Here is a 22,591-nt window from a genome sequence, read left to right as displayed (position 1 = left end):
CTTCCAAAAGCTAACAAGACTTCTACCATCAGAAGGGAACATGCAGCTGACTGAATGCTCACCTTGAAGGTGTACAAGCTCTACTGCTCACTGTAGAGTATCCTGTAGGACAGGAAGAACTAAAATGTTAAACTTTGTTGGCCTATCAATCAGCCTTATGAACGCTTTCACAGACCTGTCTGTGGTATAAGAGAAATAACTCTCTCCAGTCCTCCTTTGCTGCTCCCAGCACTGTCTCGCTTCACAATAGTTCCATAGCAAACAAATCAATTATATTATCAAGTGCCTTACCACTGCAGTTTGCCTCCTCTTGAATATCACACTATTTCCCCTACTTACATATTTCCTGTGAGCACTAAAAGCATGAAAGGGAAGTTAACATACTAGGTAACATTTCACAGGTTTTGTGCCCATTTTGTTATCAGAAAAAGTCCCAGAATTTCTTACCTGCAACAAATGACTGCTTTACAGGAGAGTGCCAAGTCCAGAAAGCTCTGCCTGACTTCAAATGAAAGGGCATACTTCAGTGTGTGTCCATCAATAATCAGAGCAATATCGTTTTCTTTGCCCAGTGACTCCCCCAAATTGGCACAATGTTGAGTCAGAGAAGCTCTTGTTGCCTGAAGAATAAACAGAAAGAAATCATGTTTCTTCCTAATTTAAGACAAGTGCATCCAAACTACAGCAAGGCATCTCTGGACGATGCAACGGAGCACAGTATACACACATCCAAACTAGCACTGACACAAGTTAGTGTTTTAACAGGACTTCATGCAGACATATTAATTTGGGTCACAAATGAGCAAAAGCTGCATCCGCTTGCCTAGGAACGCATGCTTTGTTTCAGTGCAGACTCTGGCGTCTCCAGTACGCACTGCTGCATGACGCATGTGCCCACACTAGTTGTGATACATCCTTTTCAACTATAGGGCAGGTATAACCTAACGCCTTTCATGGCTGTTGACACCATTCAAAGTGTTACTATTTATTCAAGCAGTATTCCCTACCCTAAAAACCTTTTCACTGACAGCTGCTGCTGGGGAAAAAAAAAAAAAAAAAAAAATATCAATCAAGTGTTCATGTTTCACTGTCACCCCAAATATTTCAACCTTCCTACTGCAGTGAAATTCACATTTAAAGCAGTCTGTTCCATTCCCATGCAGGTTAGTTAAACCACCAGTTCCAGCTGAGTTAACCACTGCTAAACGGTTCCAAAAGTTGCTTGTGGTCTGAAGTGTATACACTCTTTTTGACAGAGAAGGTCTTGACACACAGGACATAGGATGGCAGAACGTGAAAAGCAAAGACTCCAGAACTAGTCAAACACTGCTTTTAGGTGATGAATGATCACTAACTGCTAGATTATATAATTCTTCAGTTTTTCCCTTTGTTCAAGAAACAGTATCAGTGGCACACACAGAAGTAACCTGTTTGTGTTTTAGCAAATCCTTGCCCACTTTCCAGTCTAGAGCTCTCTCCACTCTTAAACCAACAAAAAAAAAAAAAAAAAAAGAAAACGAAAAAGAAAAATGTACTCCTGCTCATCTTAACTGAGCAGCTTTGAAAAATTTCACATGCTTCTGCTTAGTGATATTTAAAGTTACTCATTTTTGTGACTTGTCTGCACTGGTCTAAGCAAAACATATATTCTTTTTTCCTTATATAACAAGAAAAAAACCAATAAAACAGTTAACTGTCAGAAATGAAAACATGCTATTTATGCCTCATTGCAACCCATTCATTGTTTCATAGATCCAGATTTCTCCAGATGATTGCAAAGCCACAAACTGTTGCCAAATGCCGCATTTCCTATTTGCGCCTCGAGTTGAACAGACAGATGTTAAAAAAGAAAGAAAACCTGAAGGTAGCTAAACTAGTTACTCTGGACTCCACACCTGTTGGTCGTGAGGAACACATTACCTCAATGAAGGCCAGCAGTGATGCGAGTCTGGATTTTTCTCTCTCTAAATTCAACTGAGAACAGGAGTTGGCATTTTCACAGATAGTTGAGCAAACAACCAAAGACATATGCAGGTTTCTATACATGAACCCCCTTACAAAGACAGCAAAAGAAGTATTTAAAGTTGCACCTCTTTCACATCTAAGACAGAATCTGAGATAAAAAGCTCCAGTTCCATATCACACTACTAAAATGGTGGGAAACAAGTTTACACTCCTAAAATACTTCATTCAGTGATCTCTGCGGCATCTATCCATGAAGGGAAGAAATGGGGAAAAACAACACAAAGAGCTTCCTAGTACCATGGCTTCTTAATTTCTTGATCTAAGCTTTCACAAGCCGTTTCCATGCACTCTAAAGAACAGAAGTGTCGTACTGAGGTGGTTTCTTTTCCATAAATAAAGGGATGGGAAACTCCCCTCACCCGGCTGCTCGCAGGGCTGTTTCTCACTTTTCCCCCCTCGCTCCCCGCCATCTGTGCGGCGTTTTGTCCTTTCGTGAATACGCTTCCCCAGAGGTGCCGCCATCTTGGCCGAGGGGCTCAGCCGTGCCCTGGCAGCCCCAGCCTCTCCTCGCCGAGGCCCCCGCAGCCCCCGACGCCTTGCCACGGACACCCAGGACACCCGACCGGTGGGCACGACTCCAGCGTTCAGAGGAGCTGAGGTAAAACAATTCAGTACGTCAAACTACTGGAGACTGAGAGCTATTCCACACCCTTCAGGAGGGAGAACCACAGGCAGTACTTCTGGTTTATGGTAGCCCACCTCCCCCTCCCTTTTTTTATTTTTCTCTTATTCCTACAGTTCAGTAAGACCACACTAACCCAAGTTATCTCACGCTTGGTGAAGGCCAAGCACCAATAAAGTTACGGCTGCTCAGGTGTTCCACAGCCTGCCGGTGCTTCCCAGGCTCCCAACAGCCGCGGTCCCGCGAGCCACCACGGCAGCTCTGGCATCTCATACCGCAGCCCTCAGGAGGGCCGCGTTCTGCACACCCCAATGCTGTCCCCTCTGCTCCTCTCGCTTTCCCTCAGCTCCAATTTTGGTGGCAAAGTTTTAACAAGGTTGTAATAGCAATATTTACCCTAGCTAGAGGTATCCTGACCATAGCCATCAGCAACCACATCCAAACTTCACTTCCATCACAGTAACAGCAGGATCATCCCAAATACTTTAGACTTCAACCATTCCAATAATGTTTTACTGAAGTAATCAGCTACAAAAGTGTTCCCTTTCTGTTGATTTAAGGGTTTGGGGGGTTTATTTTTGTTGTTGTTGTTTGGGTTTTGGTTTTTTTTTTTAAACAAAGATTTCTACTACAGGATTACATCAATGACATTTAGACGCCCATGTTCCTAAGATCATGGTAAAGTATTTTTTCCTTTATCGTTTTATTTCCAGCTCAAATAACAATCACCTTGTTTCAGAAAAACACACTAGCTTCCCAAATTAAATGATTATTTAATTTTAAAAATGTTTTCCATGTGTAATACTGAGTGAACTTGATCTGACTTCTGTCAAGACAGGCAGCCACCACAGTACACAGAGCAGCAGGATTGAGTATACTGTGGTGGTCAGAGGCTACAGATTTTTGCTTGCCTTGAATCATGTTTCTCATAGAAAACTCAGTAAATACGTTCAAGTCTGAAACATATCACAAAAATGCTAAACATGGCAGCAATTCCAGCCATCTGCTGCATAAAGTTCTGTAGTTTGCCTAGATGACTTTTACACAAATAAAGCCAGTAAAATAAAAGACAAAAATAGCCACACTCAATCAAACCAGGCCACGTCCGTGGCCAAAAGCAACCAGCCAAGAATGAGTCCAAGAATACAGCAAGCATGTACCAGCACTCCCAGAAGAGCCTCTGGACCCCCCAGCTGGCAGCTCAGGGACCTCCTGAGCCAGGCGCAGGGTCTGTTATGGGAGAGCCCTCGATCCCAGTTACCATCAAGAACTGTGGGAAGTGGATCAAAAAGCTAGCAAGGGAAGAGAGGTGAACTTTCCTCTAGGGTAAATCAGAATGCGGAACAGCAAGTAGGCAAGGAGAAAACCCCAAGAAACATTGGAGGTGAAATGATTATTGGGTGGTGAAGAAGTTGAGGACATTAACAGCAGTCAAGACAGCATTACTGAGCAGAGGAGGAGGATCAGGTAGCCGGAATGACTGACCTTTCCTGGGCCAAATAGCTGGGAGAAGAATCAGGCCATTTTGACACAAAGGGTAGAGAAAAAAAGGGAGGAGAAGTTGCTTTGCAATTTATTTTCTCTTGCCCCACTCATTGGTATGGTAGTCAAATTCACTCTGATTCACTAAGAAACTAGCCCCAAACTGGAGGCAAATTTACAGAGTAAGCTAATGAGTATGACAGAGCACGCAATTCAGCCATTTAGAGACAGATTACATTTTGCACATTCTTTATTGCAAGAATGACTGAGCCATTCCCTGCTTCCCTGTTAAGCTGTGAGGGATTAGATTTATGACTTCATGGCACACTTTATTTACACTGTACCTGAAAATTTACCACCAAGTAGATGATTGTGCTTAAACCTTTACAGACTAGTGCCGGCAAAACAAGGGTATGTCCTGGGGGAAGAAAGCTGTTTTATCTAGTTCCACACTACTGTGCAGTAACAACATTCACCGAAATCCCAAGGATGGTATAAGGGATACAGTATAGGTAATGTCCTCAGTAATAGAATTTTAACCCAAGAACCCTTGCCCCTGGGATCCTGGAGTAAGTGTCATTTCTTTTTCTTTACTGCTTCCTCTCAGTCTTGCTCAAACCTTTTTCTTACTCTCAAATGCAGAACTACTCCCCATCCTTCTCCCAAATCCAGCCACAGGATTAAAAACTTGTGACTATTTGAAACCAAGGGAGTCAGTCCCTACCCTTATTGCCAGTCTAGCCCTTCTGGCACTTCAGAGGAAACACCCTCATTTTCCTGTTGCTTCTTCACCGGACCCAAAAGAAGGTGAAGGGCCAGGGCCCAACCACCCTCTCCTGCAGAGGAGAACCTGAGGGCAAGTTCAGGAGCATTATACAATATCCATCATCTGTTGCCCAACAGAAAAGGTCACATGGCAAGAGGAAGACTTGCAAAAGGTGATGTTTCTCATCAGATGAGATAGCTAGTCTCCATAGCTTATTAACATGGCTATGCACAAGCCTCATCCAATTCATGCCCTGGTCACTGAACTTACTCATCTTATATACAAGGTGTCACAGAATTAGTAACAGGCTTAATAATACCCCAAAAAGCTATCAATCAAGGATTATAAATCAGGCACCTTGTTTGAACAGCATTTTGTAAAGCTCTCGATATATTCTTCCATATGCATGGTTAACTTACAACCTAATAACTTACACAGTAAAAAAAGCACTAATAATAATTTCTGGTTTTTCCAACTACTTACAAATGCTGTTTTAAAAAAAAAAAAAAAAAAGACAAACTACTGCGCCTGTAGGCCAGTGCAATTAAGCAGAAGCAGCTAGCCCTAAGTCTCACTGGGTATATAATTAAGACTTGCTAAGTAAGCAGAGGAACAAACATTTGGAAACCATGGGGAACTATATCATTCTGTAGGCAACTCATTACTGATAACTAGAGTAGAAATCTCTACTTTGATACCTAGCTTGTACTCTGTGTTTGACATCAAGGGATAAGTTTCTTCTCTGAGTCACATCAAGCAAGAATAAATCAATCCTTTACTAGAACAAGCATGATGGAGCAGAAATCAATAGTAGTCCCAAGAAACTTTCTGGATAAACTCAGACATGTGGAATACCCCTGCCATTTTTATTGAGTACCAATCAAAAGTAAATGGAAAGTTCGTCAGAAATTCTGACAAAAATAGAATATTACAGAGGAGAATATTACAAGCACTTAACTTATCCCTAATACACTTCATTTTCCCTCCCTCAAGATTTCCTTTAGACACACAGAGCATCCAACTGCTCTGGGGAAACCTGGAGAAGTGCCTGCCAATGAGACCTTATCATACTGGCATATCACTAAGTTTCCACCAAATACTAAAAATACAGATACAGTTTTACTTAAAGGTCAGAAGGTACATCAACTGAAAAGTCCATCGGTTTAGTAGCCCTGATTCAGTGGGCTATTCAAATAAACACAGATACTTCATTAGTCAGTAGAGGACACGTGCACATACTTAAGCTGTCTGTTGAATCAGAGCAACATTATCAGTTTAATTAGAGCTTCACAAGGGCTTAAGAATCCATTCATACAAGACCACCAACTAAATCAAAGCTTCAGAGCACAAACATTAAAAAAAAAAAAATCTGTTAGATTGCAAAGGTCAACCACAGAGCTCAAACTAAGGAAACTAAGGAAATTAGGTTTTCTTTTATTTTTATTCTATTTTTGCACATTTGACATGGATGGGGGAGTTGATTCTAAAAATATAACAATTCTGACTGACACAAATGCATTTAAGGGTTAATGTCAGGGTGTCTGTGCTTGAGTTAAATTCAAGACATGGTGGTATATTCCATAATAAACCTACCCCACCTGCTTTTCCTGTTTGTTTTCCCATTTCCATTTCAACAAGTCACAACCACAAATACAAACTTTGAGCAGAGCATTTACTTGCATTACTATCTTAAAACAAACTTTCAGATTTTATTCTTCTGTGTGTGTATATTTTCCATACAGAACACCGAGTAACATTATTAGTACGCTACTACAAATCTCCATAGCAAAGTATAATTTGTTGACAGGCAGAAAACAAAAACATCCTGAAGCAGAGTTTGTGTGGTCTTCTCTGGACTGCACTCTCAGGATCTTTAACAAATCTTTTAATAGCATGTTTGTATATTCTCACTTTCCAAAGCCTCAGAAAAACACTGCTATGTCCAACTTTGTATTGAAATAATGTAACTGACAAACAAATTCTGGGATTTCCGAGGCTATTATTTTGTAGTTTAACAGAGCAAATTCTATTAATTTTCCCATGATGCTTAGAGTGAATTTGGAAGTCACTGCAATCAGAGCTAAGTTAATCAGAGCTCTGCTGACTTCACTGAGAACAAGAGTTTACTCCTCAATACCAGAATAAAAACATCAGAAACATTCCTACACAGGCTATATAACAAGACATTAAGAGAGGGGGTTTTGTGTGCCTTTGGGTGTTTTGATTTGGTGTTCAGGGCGGGGGGAGGTTGTGGTGGTGTTTTTTTTTTTTTTTAACAGCAGCAGCACACGATACAGCCCACTCCCTCCCATGAGAGCTTTAAGTTTGCATGCTACAGCAAGAAATGTTAGTGTATGAAGCAATTTGGTATCCAACACAGAACAACAATACCAGATACTTGCCAAGGAAAAAAAGAAGTCAGTAGGACTTGCAAAAACTTTGGGTGCAAAAGACTTTTGCAGGATAACACCCATTCCCTAAGTTTATGTTACAAATAAGCTGATACCTAGAGAAAAACTAGAGAATTATTGTAAGATTATCAGCTCCAAATCTCCTCTTCCCCTTCCTCCCCTGCTTTTCCCTGGAAAGGCTCACTAAGTCACAAAATGATAGCAGGAGAAAGAAACGAAGCCTTATTTGTATAGCAACTACTCTCATGTTTCATTCTAAGCACAGACTGATAACATGGCCCACAAGGCAAAAGGTCTTGGGAAGAAAACTAAATGGCAAATAGCATCACGTAGACAAGAAGGCCTGTTTAGCTGAAGAGAACTACTCACCCCCAGACCTGTGACCTCCAAAACACACACACACACACACACCCTCATTAAGCCTAAATCAGCCTTACATTCAGACCTTCTTGGGCATCTACATTTCACACACTCTTCCTGTATGGCCTTTCCTCTATCGCAGAAGGGCTAAAGTGATCCTCACAGAACAAGAGATATTAAACTAACACTTAACTTACAGTTAAACTAATGTAAGTCAACTGCATATACTACTTCTTGCTTTATTTATCATAAATCTAGGAAGTACTGCTAGCTACAGCAGTTTAAAGATTTTTTCCAAGTTAACTTCTTCCATCATCCTATAATTCATTTCCAAACCACTAAATCTGTCAGATAATACAAATTACACCATCTGCTAACTCATTGTTCTGGAATATACTGAAGTGCCAGCTCAACCTATTTTACCAATCCAAGAATTTACTTTTTATGACTCCTGCTGTTTCCTTCCTATACATAGATAATATGAATAATCACATGTAACAACTTCTTTACTGTGCTGAAAAAAGTGGCTTCAAGCCAAAATACCAGCCATGTCCCCCACCTCCCTCAGCATTAAATGAAAAAATCTTCCAAGGAGGACTTACGAAAAGCAAGGACTTTACTGCATAACCCCATTCAAGATAACATTCGCCAGCCCTACTTCACAGAAAATATTCTGCTGTATCTTAATTGCAACTCAGAAGCTCCACCACATGTTTGGTGAAGTCTTTCACTTCAAACTGTCTAGTTGCTGCACCAGAGGGATCTGTAAGGACATCTGGCAGAAGCACATTTACAGGAGAATAGGGATAACGAGCATAAAGGCAAGACAAACTAATGTTTAAACCAAAGCTGGTGAAACATGATACAAGTATTTAGAGCAACACATGTTGGGCAGAAGAGTCACTGGAAGTGCTTTCCACAATAAATAGCACATGGGCAAGTGCTAACCTTGAAACCTCTCTTGAAATCAAGGAAGAAATACCACTTTATCTACAGAGCAAATACTCATTTTTACCAGTCTTTCAAGTTAGGCCCCAAACTTGACTAGGACAGCAAACAACTTCAATTTCTGAAAGCAAACAGGCAACTTATAAAGACCTAGTTACAAGCAAGTGTGTGAAGTACATTTCCACAAAAGTAAAGATGACTTCTTGTGCACAGAAAGAGGCCAACTGCAGGATTTGTTGGTCAGGTTCCTCTGCTCCCCTTCTTTTGTGACTTCCTACAACTGATCTGTTTTCAAACAGCTGATTCTTTAACTGCTTCTGTGTACTTTTAGAGTTAGATTGTGGATGCAAATACAAATTCAAACATAGTAGTGTTTGCTAGGTGCAGTGTCACCTGCTTACATAAAACCGATCCCAAAGCCATGGTTTACAGCCAATTAAATGGAAACTCAAAACATCATTAGAATTGAAAGTATTTGATTATTAATATGAGGATATGCATGGCCTAATACAATCAACTCTACAGTAACACGGACTTCCACGTTCAACTCACAAAAGTTTTCAGGCAAACATTTGCGTACTTTCTTAACTATGAGGCTGTTCTTAAGAGCATCCACTAAACTACCCTGGCTTTATTCTACCCTTAAAACTGTGTCACAATTATAAAAAAAAAAATTAAAAAAAATAATCAAACTTTACAGCGGTATGGACATTAGTCTCACCACCTAGCTACACAGTGCAACAGATAAGGTAGTATGTGTTGACAAAGTAGGCTATATTCCTCTGCCATACTTTCTTGCCTTTTGCCTTTTTCACCACAGCATAACCATTAACTCACATTCAGCTTGTGACCCACCTACTCCTTTTCTGTTCCCCATCTTGTGTTCTCATGGTTGAGCACTCCTGTGCAAGAATATGATCTTGCGTCTTCCCTTTTTTTCTATAGCTTCTTCTAGAAGAGGCCAGGATAAAGGACTAGAAAAGCAGAAAAGTGTGATCAGGTGCTCATACAAGTTCTGAGACTCATGAAAGACTTGGAAGTGTCTCACAAGATGAATATACCTGAAGGAACAGCAGTAATATTGGGACCTATAAGCTATAGGATTATAGCAGAGGAGCCAAGAGAAGAAATTAGACTAAGATGACTCCTAGAAAAACTTACGTACCAAAATATCTCAGTAATACACAAAGAGACAAACTACGCGTCTCCATATGAAAACCCATCACCTGTAAGGTTCTTGTAAAACCAAAAGTAGAAATATTAGCAATGAGGTTGTTTTGTTTATTAACTCACTGAAAACAGCCCTATGCAGAGATGCCTCTGAAGATACACATTTCTAAAACCCAATTTTAAGAGTCCATCCATTTCTTATCTTCACAAGAAGAACAGAATATAAGGACACTCTCCAGTTACAAAGCCAAGAAATCCTTTGAAAGCTGAAGACTCCAACTGTGAATACTTCGCTACTTCACATTTCAAAAGAAATACTATGAGCATCTCCCAGTTTAGGAAACCTTGAATACTTTAAAATACATGACTCAGTTCAAATTCAACCTGTACACACAAAACCACTCAGCAAATGCATCACGGGAAAAGATCAGATACCATCTGACTACCTTCAATTTATTCTTTTCAGTAAGATCAAAATTTAACCAAACAAAAAAAAAAAAAATCAGGCTCATCAATAGCTGTTGCTCTGTATTAGTGCAGTGTTCAGCCTACGTCACATGTTGATTTGAAGAGATATGTAAGAGCACACACTATATGAGCACTCCAATGACACTTCACACTTACAAACCCTAACTCAATCCTCTAAGTCCCAATCAATTACCTGACTTCACCGCTTTGAAGCGATTCTCCAAAGAAAGACTGATATGTATAAAGTGTGCCATTATTTCCTCTCTAATATAAAACAAGCATGATTTTGACAAAACTTCAGCCCGAACTAGTTGTAAGACATTTGATCCTAGACTCCTCTGATGGGAGTGCCAAAATAGTTTAATATTCTCAGAGCCTGGTGAGAACAGGAGCATGTATGTACAATAGCTAGGAAATAGTATATTCTAAACCATTTCTGCAGGTATCATATAGAAAACCTGCAGTTTTAAAATCATTCCCAGCAAGATTCCTCACAAAGCCCCTGGAAACTTAACTTTGAGTGATACGAGTAGATAATTTTTCCAAAAGGTATTATTACGGTCATCATCTGCCTTCCCATGAGAGTCTAGAGAAGCTGGTCAAGCAAAATCTGCATTTGTCTCATGAAAGTATTAAATAAGCTCAGATACCACAATTACACACAAACCACCCCAGCAATATGCCATCTGTTCATCCAAACCCATTTATGAGAGTAAGTTCACCATAAGTCACCTCAGGATATTAGTGGATGAAAAACTGAATATGAGCCAGCAACGTGCACTCCCAGCCCAGAAAGCCAATTGCATTCTGGGCTGCATCAAAAGCAGCGTGACCAGCAGGTCGCGGGAGGTGATGTTCCCTCTACCCCCCTCTCGTGAGACCGCACCTGCGGTACTGCGTTCAGCTCTGGGGCCCCCAACGTAAGAAGGACATGGACTTGCTGGAGCAGGTCCAGAGGAGGGCCACGAAAATGATCAGAGGGCTGGAGCACCTGTTCTATGAAGATAGGCTGAGAGAGTTGGGGTTGTTTAGCCTGGAGAAGAGGAGACTCCAGAGAGACCTTACAGCAGCCTTCCAGTACCTAACAGGGGCCTACAAGAAAGCTGGAGAGGGACTTTTTACAAGGGCATGTAGTGATAAGAGAAGGAGTAATGGCTTTAAACTGAAAGAGTGTAGATTGAGATTAGATATTAGGAAGCAATTCTTCCCTGTGAGGGTGGTGAGACACTGGAACAGGTTGCCCAGAGCAGTTGTGGATGCCCCATCCCTGGCAGTGTTCAAGGCCAGGTTGGATGGGGCTTTGAGCAACCTGGTCTGGTGGAAGGTGTTTTGAAGGGGGGTTGGAACTAGATGATCTTTAAGGTCCCTTCCAACCCAAACCATTCTGTAATTCTATAATGTTTAAAGACCAACAACATATAAAATATTAGGCAAATATTGTTACACAGCGAGTGCAAATATCACTAAAAATGTAAGGCAAGACAACAAGAACCCATTCATAAAACTTGTTAATCAAATGACTCGCTGATTCTACACAGCAGTACTTGATTATTTCATAGCACCATGATTTTGCTTGATGAATATGATCTCCTACCATGCGAAGAAAAACATCATATGGAGGACCCAGAGATATTAGATGGCCTCACTCAGATCATTTTCATAGCTTTGAATCTAACTTCAACCTGAAATTCCTTCACAGTAAGCCAACTAATCTAAAACATCTACATACAAAGAGTCCTTAATCTGCATAGCAAGTCTCAGGTTATCAAACATACAGACCAAATCTTGCCTTAAAAAATTAGAAAAACAGATCATATCAGTACTTTTATGTCTCCAGTGGCAGCTGAAAGTCCAGATGAATTGGACCATCAACAGCTATAACAAGAGCTGTAGATAATTATTCAAGGATGTTTTCAGTTCTGTAACAAACTAACTATGCAAGAGCCAGAGAACTTGGTAAGTCGGGAAGAAAATACACCCTGAAGGGACCTCTGTTCCATCAGCAGTACATTTATCTCCAAACATGTTCCACATAGTTTAAGAAGAAAAATGAAGTGGATCTTTTACAAGCTTTGTCTGATCACAGAAAAGTCATCTCCAAATATGTCAGTCAGACATACTATCTCAAATACATATCCTGTATAAAGCACTGCAGGTAGTTCAAGTACACGGTAAAGTACAGCACTAAACAGCCGACCACTTGAGAAGTACATGGTTAAGTGTTCAATTCCAACTTAATGCAGAATGCCAGATGGCTGCATGCTAAACTTAAGGCTCTCAGTGAAGAAAAGTGGTTCTTCATAAAGGAGTATGTATGAAATCCCCCTGCAACCCATGAGCTGGGGGCTCAGAGGGGAAGGGGAGAGAAGTACAAAGAGAGGCTTCTTCCAAATTAAGAGGTAAAACTGATTTGTTCAAGATCTCACTAACCAATCTGCAAGACGGGAGATGACTAAGTATAGTGGCAGTGTGTGCTGCCAGAAGCAGTGGTCCTAGCATTCTAGCCTTTTGAAATAAAACCTCCAGGTTCCTGCAACACTACTTTTCCCTCAGATTAGAGAGACACTGATTATGGGAGTGGCATCTTCAAAATGCCAATCTTAACTGCAAACCCTCCCTAAAATACTAGATTTATTTCTTAAAGATCAAGGAAAGTGACAGAAGTCTCAGCATTCTCAACCCAAAGAATTGACATCCTAAGTAGTCATCCAGTGCAGCATGGCTGCCAAAGGCACCATCTTGAAACCCATGAGCCTTTTGCAACCCTTCTTTGAGTTCTCAGAGAACAAAGCTTGCTGCATAAAAAAGAATTGTAGAAACAACTACAGTCAAAGGGATGATTCATCATCAAATGTTCTTCAAATGCTGTGAAATACCACATTTGTTCAGTTTGACATTTTTAAATATTTCTAACTTTAGCAAGAAACACGTGTATCGTGGGAAGACTAGGGATTTCAAACAGTATAACTAAAATCCTGTTCCCTTCACCCTAAGAACAGGATTAGGCTTATTACATGACTTTCATTTACTCCAGAAATGCTCTACATAGGACAATTGCTCTATTGCTTTCAATACATCTTAGATGTTTGACCACGGAACAGTTTATGGTACACATCTGAGATAGTTTGTATCTCATACTACAGAAAGGGCAAGAAGGAAATGCTTGTTCTGGACACTAACACATCTGTGTAATTATTAAAAGCAACTGTACTCTGCCAAGAGGAAGCAGTCTGTTAGTTTTGCTAACAAGCTAGAATACCTCAGTGTCTTTATATTTTGATATTTTAGCTTTATTAAATTCATTCAACAGAGTAGGCTTTTTGTTTTATTTCCTTCTACTTCTGTCAAACAAGTCCCAATTGCTTTTTCTCTTTCCAGTATAACAGTCCAGCTTTTCCGGAGCAAGAACAAGCTCTTGTTTAGACCTCCGAAGAAATTATGTTTCTGCTACGTAATTTCCCAGAGATAAAAGCCAACCTTTCATCTCACTGGGTAAATCTTCAGATCAAGAAGAAACCACAACCTTCTGCTTTAGATCACGAAGATACAGGATTCTAATACAGTGTCTTAACCACATGCTTCTGTGTTTTAAGTTGTTAGTACACATGGATGCCCACAAACTCCTAAAGAGAATTCAGCCAAAAAATGACACTGGTGTGTGGACATACAAGTCAGCCTATAATTTACTCCCAGAAAAAAATAGTGGTATTTTCTCATTATATACATGTAGGGTGCTTAAGAGACCCAGATCTCAGCTAGAGATCCTGACTTTTTCACATGTGTGTGTCTATAAAAGAAAACATACAAAGTAATGTGGATATGTATTATTACTATTATAATACCCTGGTTGATATATATAAAACATAACCATCCTGATTCAACGAGATTAGAACAACTTTTCCTGAAAGGGAGACAGAAAGAACAGCCAACAACATAGCCAAGACAATACCAACAGAGTTTTATCACTGCTAGTAAGTAAGGAATCCATGTTTATGAAAGTATAAAAGACTGAACAGTAGCCACAATGAAATATAGACTGGATGACAGAACCCACCTTTTCTCCAGAAGAATGCTATACACAGGAAACATGTAGTATTGAGTAGATTGATTTGTACAAGACAGGACTGCCTCAACATGATTTTCCCATGCTGCACTCTGTTGCTAGTACAGACACAAGCATGTTCCAAAAATAGCGTTCACTATGAAAAAATCATTTAGCATTTTCAAGTCATACTACATCCATAGTTTGCAAAAGAAAAAGTTCTGGTTCTACCTTATACGAAAAGGTAACGTCAATCTGTAAGACATCAAAATAAAGTTGGAAGGACAGAATTTTCCTCTCTACAGACTAATAAAATTTAAAAAAGGGCTAGGGAAAGCCAGAGGCTTCAATTATTTTTAGTCTTCCACTCAGTTTCCTCTCCAAAATCCCCCTTAAAAAAAAAAAAAAAAAAATCACTATTAGCATCTGTGTAGTTAATAGCTCAGTTGCATGCTAGTGTAAGTAACAGAGGCCATACCGCTGTCAGAGTTCATAGCCAAAGTTATTCCAGTACATAAGTAAAAGGAAACTGCTTTGAGCATTAAGCCAAACAGCAAACTATAAACTCAAAGCTACTCAAGACAGTCCCACTCATGCAACAAGCCAACCTGTCATATTAGTCTTCCTTTCAAGTGCTTGTGTACTATCAAATCTGTTTCTCCCAGGGAAGCCGAGAAAGTTCCAGAGCAGCTGATTAGCACAGGCAAGCTCTGTAATAAAACTGGCTTTTAAGCAGCAAATTGCTTTTAACCCAATTTGTTTTCTTAAAGCCCTGGTTTTGATTTAGACACAATACAGGTATTGAACAGAAATACGAGAGAAGTTACAGTTCTTGAAACACCCTTTGAGATTTTACTTCTACCTTTAAAGCACGACAACCATCAGAAGTTACTCACGCTCCTTGGACTATGTATTTTTCCTTTTTACCTATGGCTGACTGGGCAATAAAGCAACACACAAAGGTGTTTTCAGAAGGATCTGATACAAGCTGTACTCCCATGACCTTACCTCTTTCCCAACAGCCTCTTGGAAATGGGGAACATGCACATTTGTTGACTGTTCCCATCCAACTGGGATTGCTGTAAGGACTCCTGAGCTCATTTACAGTCCCAGAACATCACTGACTCATTAAAGAATTAGTTCAGGCTTCCTGCCCTTTGGCAGCTGCCCAAGAGTAGGTAGGGTGCAACAGGCTATCCTCACCACTTCATTCCTGGCCTCAGTCCCATCTGTGCCCTCTCGGGACTTCTAATGAAACAGAGTCCAGCAAGCAGACAGCGAGGCAACGTTCTCCTGCCTGAGCTAACCCCTTCAGCAACCAACTGGAAAGATCACACTCAAGACTGACAATGCTTGTGTTAAAGACAAAACAGTGCCTAAATTGCCCCACAAGGGCAGGTGAAGGCTGATCAACAGCCTAAGCAAAGAAAACACCGAGCATGTCCTGAAGAGCAAGAGTCTGGACACTCCTGCACCTGGGAAACAGATTGTCAGAAGAAGTGGAGATGGGGAAGCAGGAACAGCAAAGATGAGGGAACTGGATTTTCTGTCATGCCCCAAAACTAAAATTAAGAGCTCTACAGCTCAGCATTCAAGGAGAGAACAGTAGCAGGACTAAAAATGTTTACCTTGGATTACGGTTTTTAAACCCATCAATTACGGTGCTGAAGTAGAGGCATACACTAGGGAAGGAGAGAAACCCTATTGCATTCAACAAGCAAGATGCTAGGAAACATTCCTGCCACATCAGCAGCAAAGATCTTCACTATCTGAACACTTGCTAGATCTATAGGATCAAAAAACTCCCACTCAGTAATTAGTGACAGAAGAGCTATCCAAAACACTGACATTGGCAGAGCATGTAAAAAAATGATGAGTGTAACGCTAACTTCTTCAGTTTTCAAATACAAGAAATCCAGATAGCTATATACATGTTCAGCTGATACAGGACCTATAGCTGAACTATCTGAAGAGCATTAGATCATGAAATGAAAAAAGCATGGCAAAATTATCCAACTGGTTTTATGCAAGCCAGCCTGTTGAATCAACTTACTAGTTTTGCTCAAATAAGATTTGGTCACGATGCCAACTCTTCTGCCGCAGTTTGATTACAAAATTAGTACTACACAACAATAACACCAGGTAAATACCTTAAGGTTGTCCAGCTTTAACACCTTTTGTCAGAGGAAGTCTGAAGAGTAGATTTTTCTAATAGAGTTCTACCAAGATCAATTCATGCTCAATGCTATTGTTTATCTTCAAAGTACCAAAAGAAATGCAACCCTTTCGTTTTGCAACTGAAGTACAGCAGATTAATGAGCAAGAAAGGAACAAAAATAGAAAGCTCTGAAAAAGCAAATACAAGCGAGCTTTCTTGGAGCAACTGATTTTACTTCAACTGGCAGCACGTGTAAGCAACAGCAAACAGGATGTGGCACAGATCCGAATCCCCCCGTCCTGCCCCCAGTTCCACTCCTGAAACTGGGCACAAGGCAGCCAGTTCCTCCAGCCCATCCCTTGCCATGTGAGCCAGCAGCAGGGTACAGCCACTGCCCACCTCCTGAGGTTCACTCTCTGGTGTATGGACTAGCTCACAACAGCTAGTCCAGAAGTTGAAATAAAATTGTCACTTTCTGCTGATTTTCATTTCAGTTTTAAGTCACACGTAATTCATTTTTGTGCAGATTTCTCAAAAAAGGTTTGCTATTACACCACAGCTTTAACAGCTCAGAAGAGATTAGGTTTAGTGATAAAAGTGCATGGCTGGAGGCTCCTAAAGGGCCTGAAGCCTTGTCTAGGGAGTTTTAAAACAGGAAAAATATAAAAATTTCAGTTTTTTTTAAATGATAACAATACAGGGCACCAAGATTTTCCTAAATGTCAGTCAGTAGCCCGAGATAACTTTATGCTACTTGACTCCCCTAAATACCATGACCTTCATGGCACAAGCTATATCCTTGGGGAAGGGTGACATGCATGAACAAGCATGGGTCTCCCTACAGCAGCATCAGAGAGGCACTGCCTGGGGAGGGTCTGGCCTTGCAACACCCTTACAAAGCTGTGGAAAAGGATACAAGCAAGAACAAGGGCACCTTGGCCACTGGCCTCCTTGCAGATCAAAGAAGTGAGTGCCTCCACTCAACTGTTCCCTAAACAGCATTTCTAGTTATTTTGTTAAATAAAATTGTTTTAAAAAATTATAGTAAAGTCTTCAGCATTCCAAGCACCTCCAAGATGCACAGGAATAGAAAAGTGGCCTTTGCTAAACACAGTCCTATTTAATGTTACATAAGATGACATTAGGAGGACATTAAAATGCCATTTGCCCCTATCATCATATCATTCAATGGTTAAGGCAGTTTCTTCACCAGCCATAGTACACAGTTAGCACTGATATTTCAGACAAACTGAAATTTGAAAGATGACATGTGTTCAGTTGACAGTTTAGCATCTTCATATTTTCAAAGCTACACAAGAGACAGCAATCCCAGGTAGTGTGTTTGAGAGGGACAGGTGAGAGACATTTACTTGTTTCAGTGATTGAACAGTTCATCCAAGGACTATTTTGAAAGAGCTGTCCTGATGTTGGACCTTGATGTTAAATTTCAAATCACTTCACACAACTATTTTAATAATCTTGAAGTTCCAGTACTGATGAGAATCTATGGAGAGCTCCCAAACAGGTAAGTACTCACTGAAACAGTGTTAAAATTATATTAACATCACGTAACAACCAGTTTCAGCAATTTAATACTTTAAATATAAAAAAAAAAATCCACAAAAAGTCTTCTCCCAGCTGAAGTCAATAAATGCTTTACCTGGGGCAATGAATTCTGACAAGAATCAGAAGTACCCAAAATAATGAAGTCTATCACAGCAATTTTTCGGACTGTATGCAAGACCCCTGAAACTCACAGGGATGCTGAACCCTCAATTATCCCAGCCTCCCAAGGCTCTAGGTACTGCATTCCTCCCAAAACTTATTCCATTATCTGACAAGATAATTATGTTCAACTACTAAAAATACTCTATATAAATGCACAATTGCAAAAAAGCAGCACCATAAAGATTTTTCAGAGCTCTAATTCCAGTGTAGAGTAACACACTAAGTTAACACTATTCATAACCCTAAGAGAAAAATATTCATTCTTGTATCATACAGGCTACCTTTCTGACATGTGAACTGAAATCGTATGATGTGGGAATTAGGGATTTAGCCACAAAGACTTTGGACATTGAAATTTAGGGCAGAACACCATCTTTTGGAAGACACTGGCAGAGTTGAACAACAGAGAGTCTACCTTTAAATAATCTGTAGCAATAATAATCCTGAGCTTGGCGAGTGGTCCTCATTGCTACAAATACATCTGTACTTTCCTGCTCCCAGCTTCCTTCAGGCCCTAGTTAACCTTTGCTCATAAAGCATCATGTGTTTCAAAAAATGCTTAATGGAAAAGAATTTTGTACCCAGCCATTTGTACATGTGAACCCAAACTTAGGACTATTGAAACGGCATTTAAGAAACAGTAGGCATGGTCTTAAAACAACACTGGCAATTTTTCCAGCAGAAAGTATTTCTATTTGATGTCTTACTGGAATACAAAAAAGATTCCCCCTCCCCTCCCCCCCCCCCCCATTTTAGCCCATGTTATTTAGCCTATTTAGTCCTTAAAATATGTGATCTACTTTATTCCATATTAACACCAGCCTTCTGTTAAGCAGACATATGTAACAAACATCCCTCCGTTAAAAAAAAGTTAGAATACTGATGACAGCAATAAAGACAGTATGCATATTAATAGCCAAAAAACCCAATAAGGAACCAGGCCATTTTTTGGTAGATACTGCTATGATTGACAAGTAGACAGAGGCACTCCAGCACTTTAAGTTCACCAAGTAGGCAATACACAGCAGTTCGTTACCTTGCCTGTCCGCTGATCTAAGTTCCCAGTGCAGAGATTAAGGCAGTATGAGTAGGAGTGCTTCATCTCTTATAAAGCGATGTGCTAGATACATGTTTGGTCCTACATGACTACCACTCACTTCAACATGCATTTTGAATAATACTGATAATTTACTGTAGGTGACCACCACAAAAAATTATATTGAATATCTATATTGCTCTTAGGAGATGAGTAAATCTACTACACTTCTGTTCAACAGCTACAGCAACAACTTTCTACTTCCTTGAGCACAGCACCCTCCTAGTGTACTGACAAATAGGAATGACTCATTCTTGGCAAACATAATTTCTAACATTTTTTGCCAGAATAATCCTTTTGATTTGCATATTTCCTTATTGAAGGTTCATGTGGTTCCTGGGTGCTGGACAAACCATGAGTCAAATAAACTGTCACAAGGTCTATTTCATTTGCAATGTCAAGTAGCTAAAATATTTCAATTTCTTAGCTTCACATACTTCTATCATACAAAAACCAAAAAACACACAAAACCAAAACCGAAACAAACAACAAAAAACCCCCACACAACCACCCCACCAAATGAACTAAACAACTATCTGCTGCCTTTTCTCCATCCAAAACCAGCACACTGCATTTTTCCACTGTCCTTGACTTCTCAAAAATACTCTGTCCACCTACAATACAAATTCCAATAAAATTGCGAATGGCAGGTGATGAACCACAGAGGAAAGAGCACCTTCATCCAGTTACTCTATACCCTGCCAGACTCCCACAAGTAACCCATTCTATCCCCTTCCTCTCTTGCAAACTTGTTTGTTTATTCCTTGCAGATTTAAAAACAACAAAAACCATTAAAATTGACATGTATTTGTTGGCAATTGCCACTGCTAGGAATGACTACATTGCATTAATACATAGAGAAGTCACAGAGCAGCCTTTATGTAGATGCTGTTCTTGTTTGAATTTAACTACTCTATAATGCATTATAAACTAGTTATTTACAATAGCATTTCAGATAAGCTCAGAAGCATCTCTGCATCCAAAACCAAAGTTTTAACGTTCTGGATCCTAGTCCTAACAACTTAAATGTTCTATTCCCCTTTACAGTTGGTGCAAATTGACATTTCCCTGACATTCGCAGGTAGCTCAGGAAGCAAGAGTAGCTCTACTGCTGCACTGCTCATCATCTGACTACTTCTATCCAATTCTAGAGAACAGGAAAAAAAAAAAAAAAATCTTACTGACACTGCATAACTGTTGCCCAGCAGAGACACTGGTACCCACTCAACCGAGAAGCTGGACACAACACCTGACTGTTTCCTGTATTTTTACTGGGTTTTTTTAAAGCCAAGAATATAAAGGTGCTATGTAAGAAAGCCCCAGGCATACTTCTCTTTTCTAGTCAAATAAACACCATTCCCTAAGGTGAACACTAACTTTCAAAGACCTTTTTTCCCAGAGTTTTAAAAACACACCACTTAGCTCCCTATCGGTTTACCCCATGTGTACATCTTAAGTTTTTATTAAAGTTTATCTAATAAATATGATACCCACTTCAATTACTAAAAATAATTTTAATAAGAAAACTCCACAAAATCATCAAGATCATGTTTCTTTTTTAAAATTAAACCACCAGGGTAATTTCCCTAAAGATTTAGTTGTACAATAGATTTATTTTATTAATATTTACTAAAACTATTAACTCTGTCTACTGAACTGTAGAGTTTGTCTGTCAAGCTCCGGATAGAACTACAAATCCCTTGAGAACTTGATAATATTAAACCTAATATAGACAGAACAATTAAATTAAGTTTTAATAACTTGAAAAAAGTAGAGGTTTCCAAAGAAATCAGCTAGTTAATTTTTTAACCCATCCCACCTTTCCTTATGTTATTTACAGGTAAATTGGGCAATATTAATTCTGTAATGAAGACAAATATTACTATACCAACCTAGATCTTGCAAAGCCCCTTAAGTATTAATTGATTTTATTCACCTACGTTTTCCCAGACTTCCACAGACTACAAAACTCCATATCCAAAAGCACATGCTCTGCTGACCTTTTTCCCCACTGTGAACACAGAATTCTTGAAGCCAGACAACTTTGGTCACCATTAACCATATAAATGGTCTCCAGTTATACTGTAGAATTTGATACCACGTCTTTCTACAAATAGCTGTATCTTATTATTTCAGTGTATTCTATACTTTAGCTACAAGAACTTGAATTAGTAACAGACACCAAGTTCCTCCAATCTTTCAAAACAGAGGAAAGCTGCTTTGTGATGCATCGGTTTTGCTGGACAAAGAAAATGGACAAAGATTTCATGTCCAGCTTCCCATTAAGTACTCACCATCATTTCTCAGCCTTTTAGTGCAATTTGGATATTGTCAATCCATTACCGATATAAAGCTGGGCTGAAACACACTTCTACCTTTACTTGTCTCAGGGGTCACATTCTCTTTTCCGGAGTGGCACAGCATATCAGAGTTGAATACTGAATACAGGCTGTACATATTAGCCTGAAGAGGAAACAAATGCTTAAATCGAGAAGGTCTGTATGAACATTAATTTCTACCCTACAGTCCCTGTTACATGAGCCAGCAGAGGCCCCAAAGTAGAATACTGCACAGCTGAACAGTTCTTGCCTCAGACACAAGATCTACTCCCAAGGATTTATCTATGGCCATACTTCAAACAAGAGGAACATGCCAGAAGACTGACCCAACATCCAGGTAACCCTTTCAAGATGAAGATTTTACTTATTTTTAATGTTTCAGAGAAATGAGAAATTGTACTGAACAACGCTCTTTACCTGACCAGAAAGGAGCACCAAAGGATGAAAAAACACATGCATTGAATGAACACATTAGCAAAATGGACTAGGTAACCAGGTTTTCACCTTTGATTTTTATGGGCTTCGCTACATTAATTGCCATACTGGATCACTTAAAGTATTTGTCCATAAAGCCTTTCATCAAAGAAGTGTCAGTACTCCCTTCATAACAGATCAGCAGCTAGTTCACATGGAAGAGCATTATTAAACACTGAATTTCCAGCATAATCAGCTCTATTTAAAAAAAAAAAAACAACCTATTAATTTGAGAAAGCTATAATTTGCAGACTTCAATTTAAGGTGAGATAAACTGACAAAGGTGCTTGTTATGAAACACCAGAAAGGCAGTTTCCCTGATAAAGACTTGAAGTCCACAACACCTAGAAAATACTTCTGGTTTAGTTATTTCAGAACCTCTACAGATACAACTTAGGCAGACACCCAGCTGGCCATTCCACACACTTACCCCCCTCTCAGCTGCAATATCACTTGAATATAAAACTCAGCGTCTAAGTGCACACAGTGATCCCAAATACTA

General features: G+C 39.7%; 1 protein-coding gene across 5 annotated transcripts in view; it reads right to left on the bottom strand.

Annotated features, from left to right (window-relative positions):
- Positions 1 to 22,591, bottom strand: part of ATP8A2 (ATPase phospholipid transporting 8A2) — a 356,040-nt gene that overhangs the window by 213,354 nt on the left and 120,095 nt on the right. For all 5 annotated transcript variants that reach the window (XR_003927481.1, XM_030042177.2, XM_030042178.1 and 2 more), the window contains one exon: positions 448 to 620. Coding sequence is in view for 4 of the 5 variants with exons in the window: in XM_030042177.2 (XP_029898037.1) it covers positions 448 to 620 (173 nt within the window). In the remaining variant the exon portion in view is untranslated. The remainder of the gene's footprint in view (positions 1 to 447; positions 621 to 22,591) is intronic.

This window comes from Aquila chrysaetos, chromosome 19 (assembly GCF_900496995.4).
Source record: "Aquila chrysaetos chrysaetos chromosome 19, bAquChr1.4, whole genome shotgun sequence".
In the NCBI taxonomy this organism is placed as follows: domain Eukaryota; kingdom Metazoa; phylum Chordata; class Aves; order Accipitriformes; family Accipitridae; genus Aquila; species Aquila chrysaetos.
This window is presented reverse-complemented; position numbering and strand designations above follow the sequence as displayed.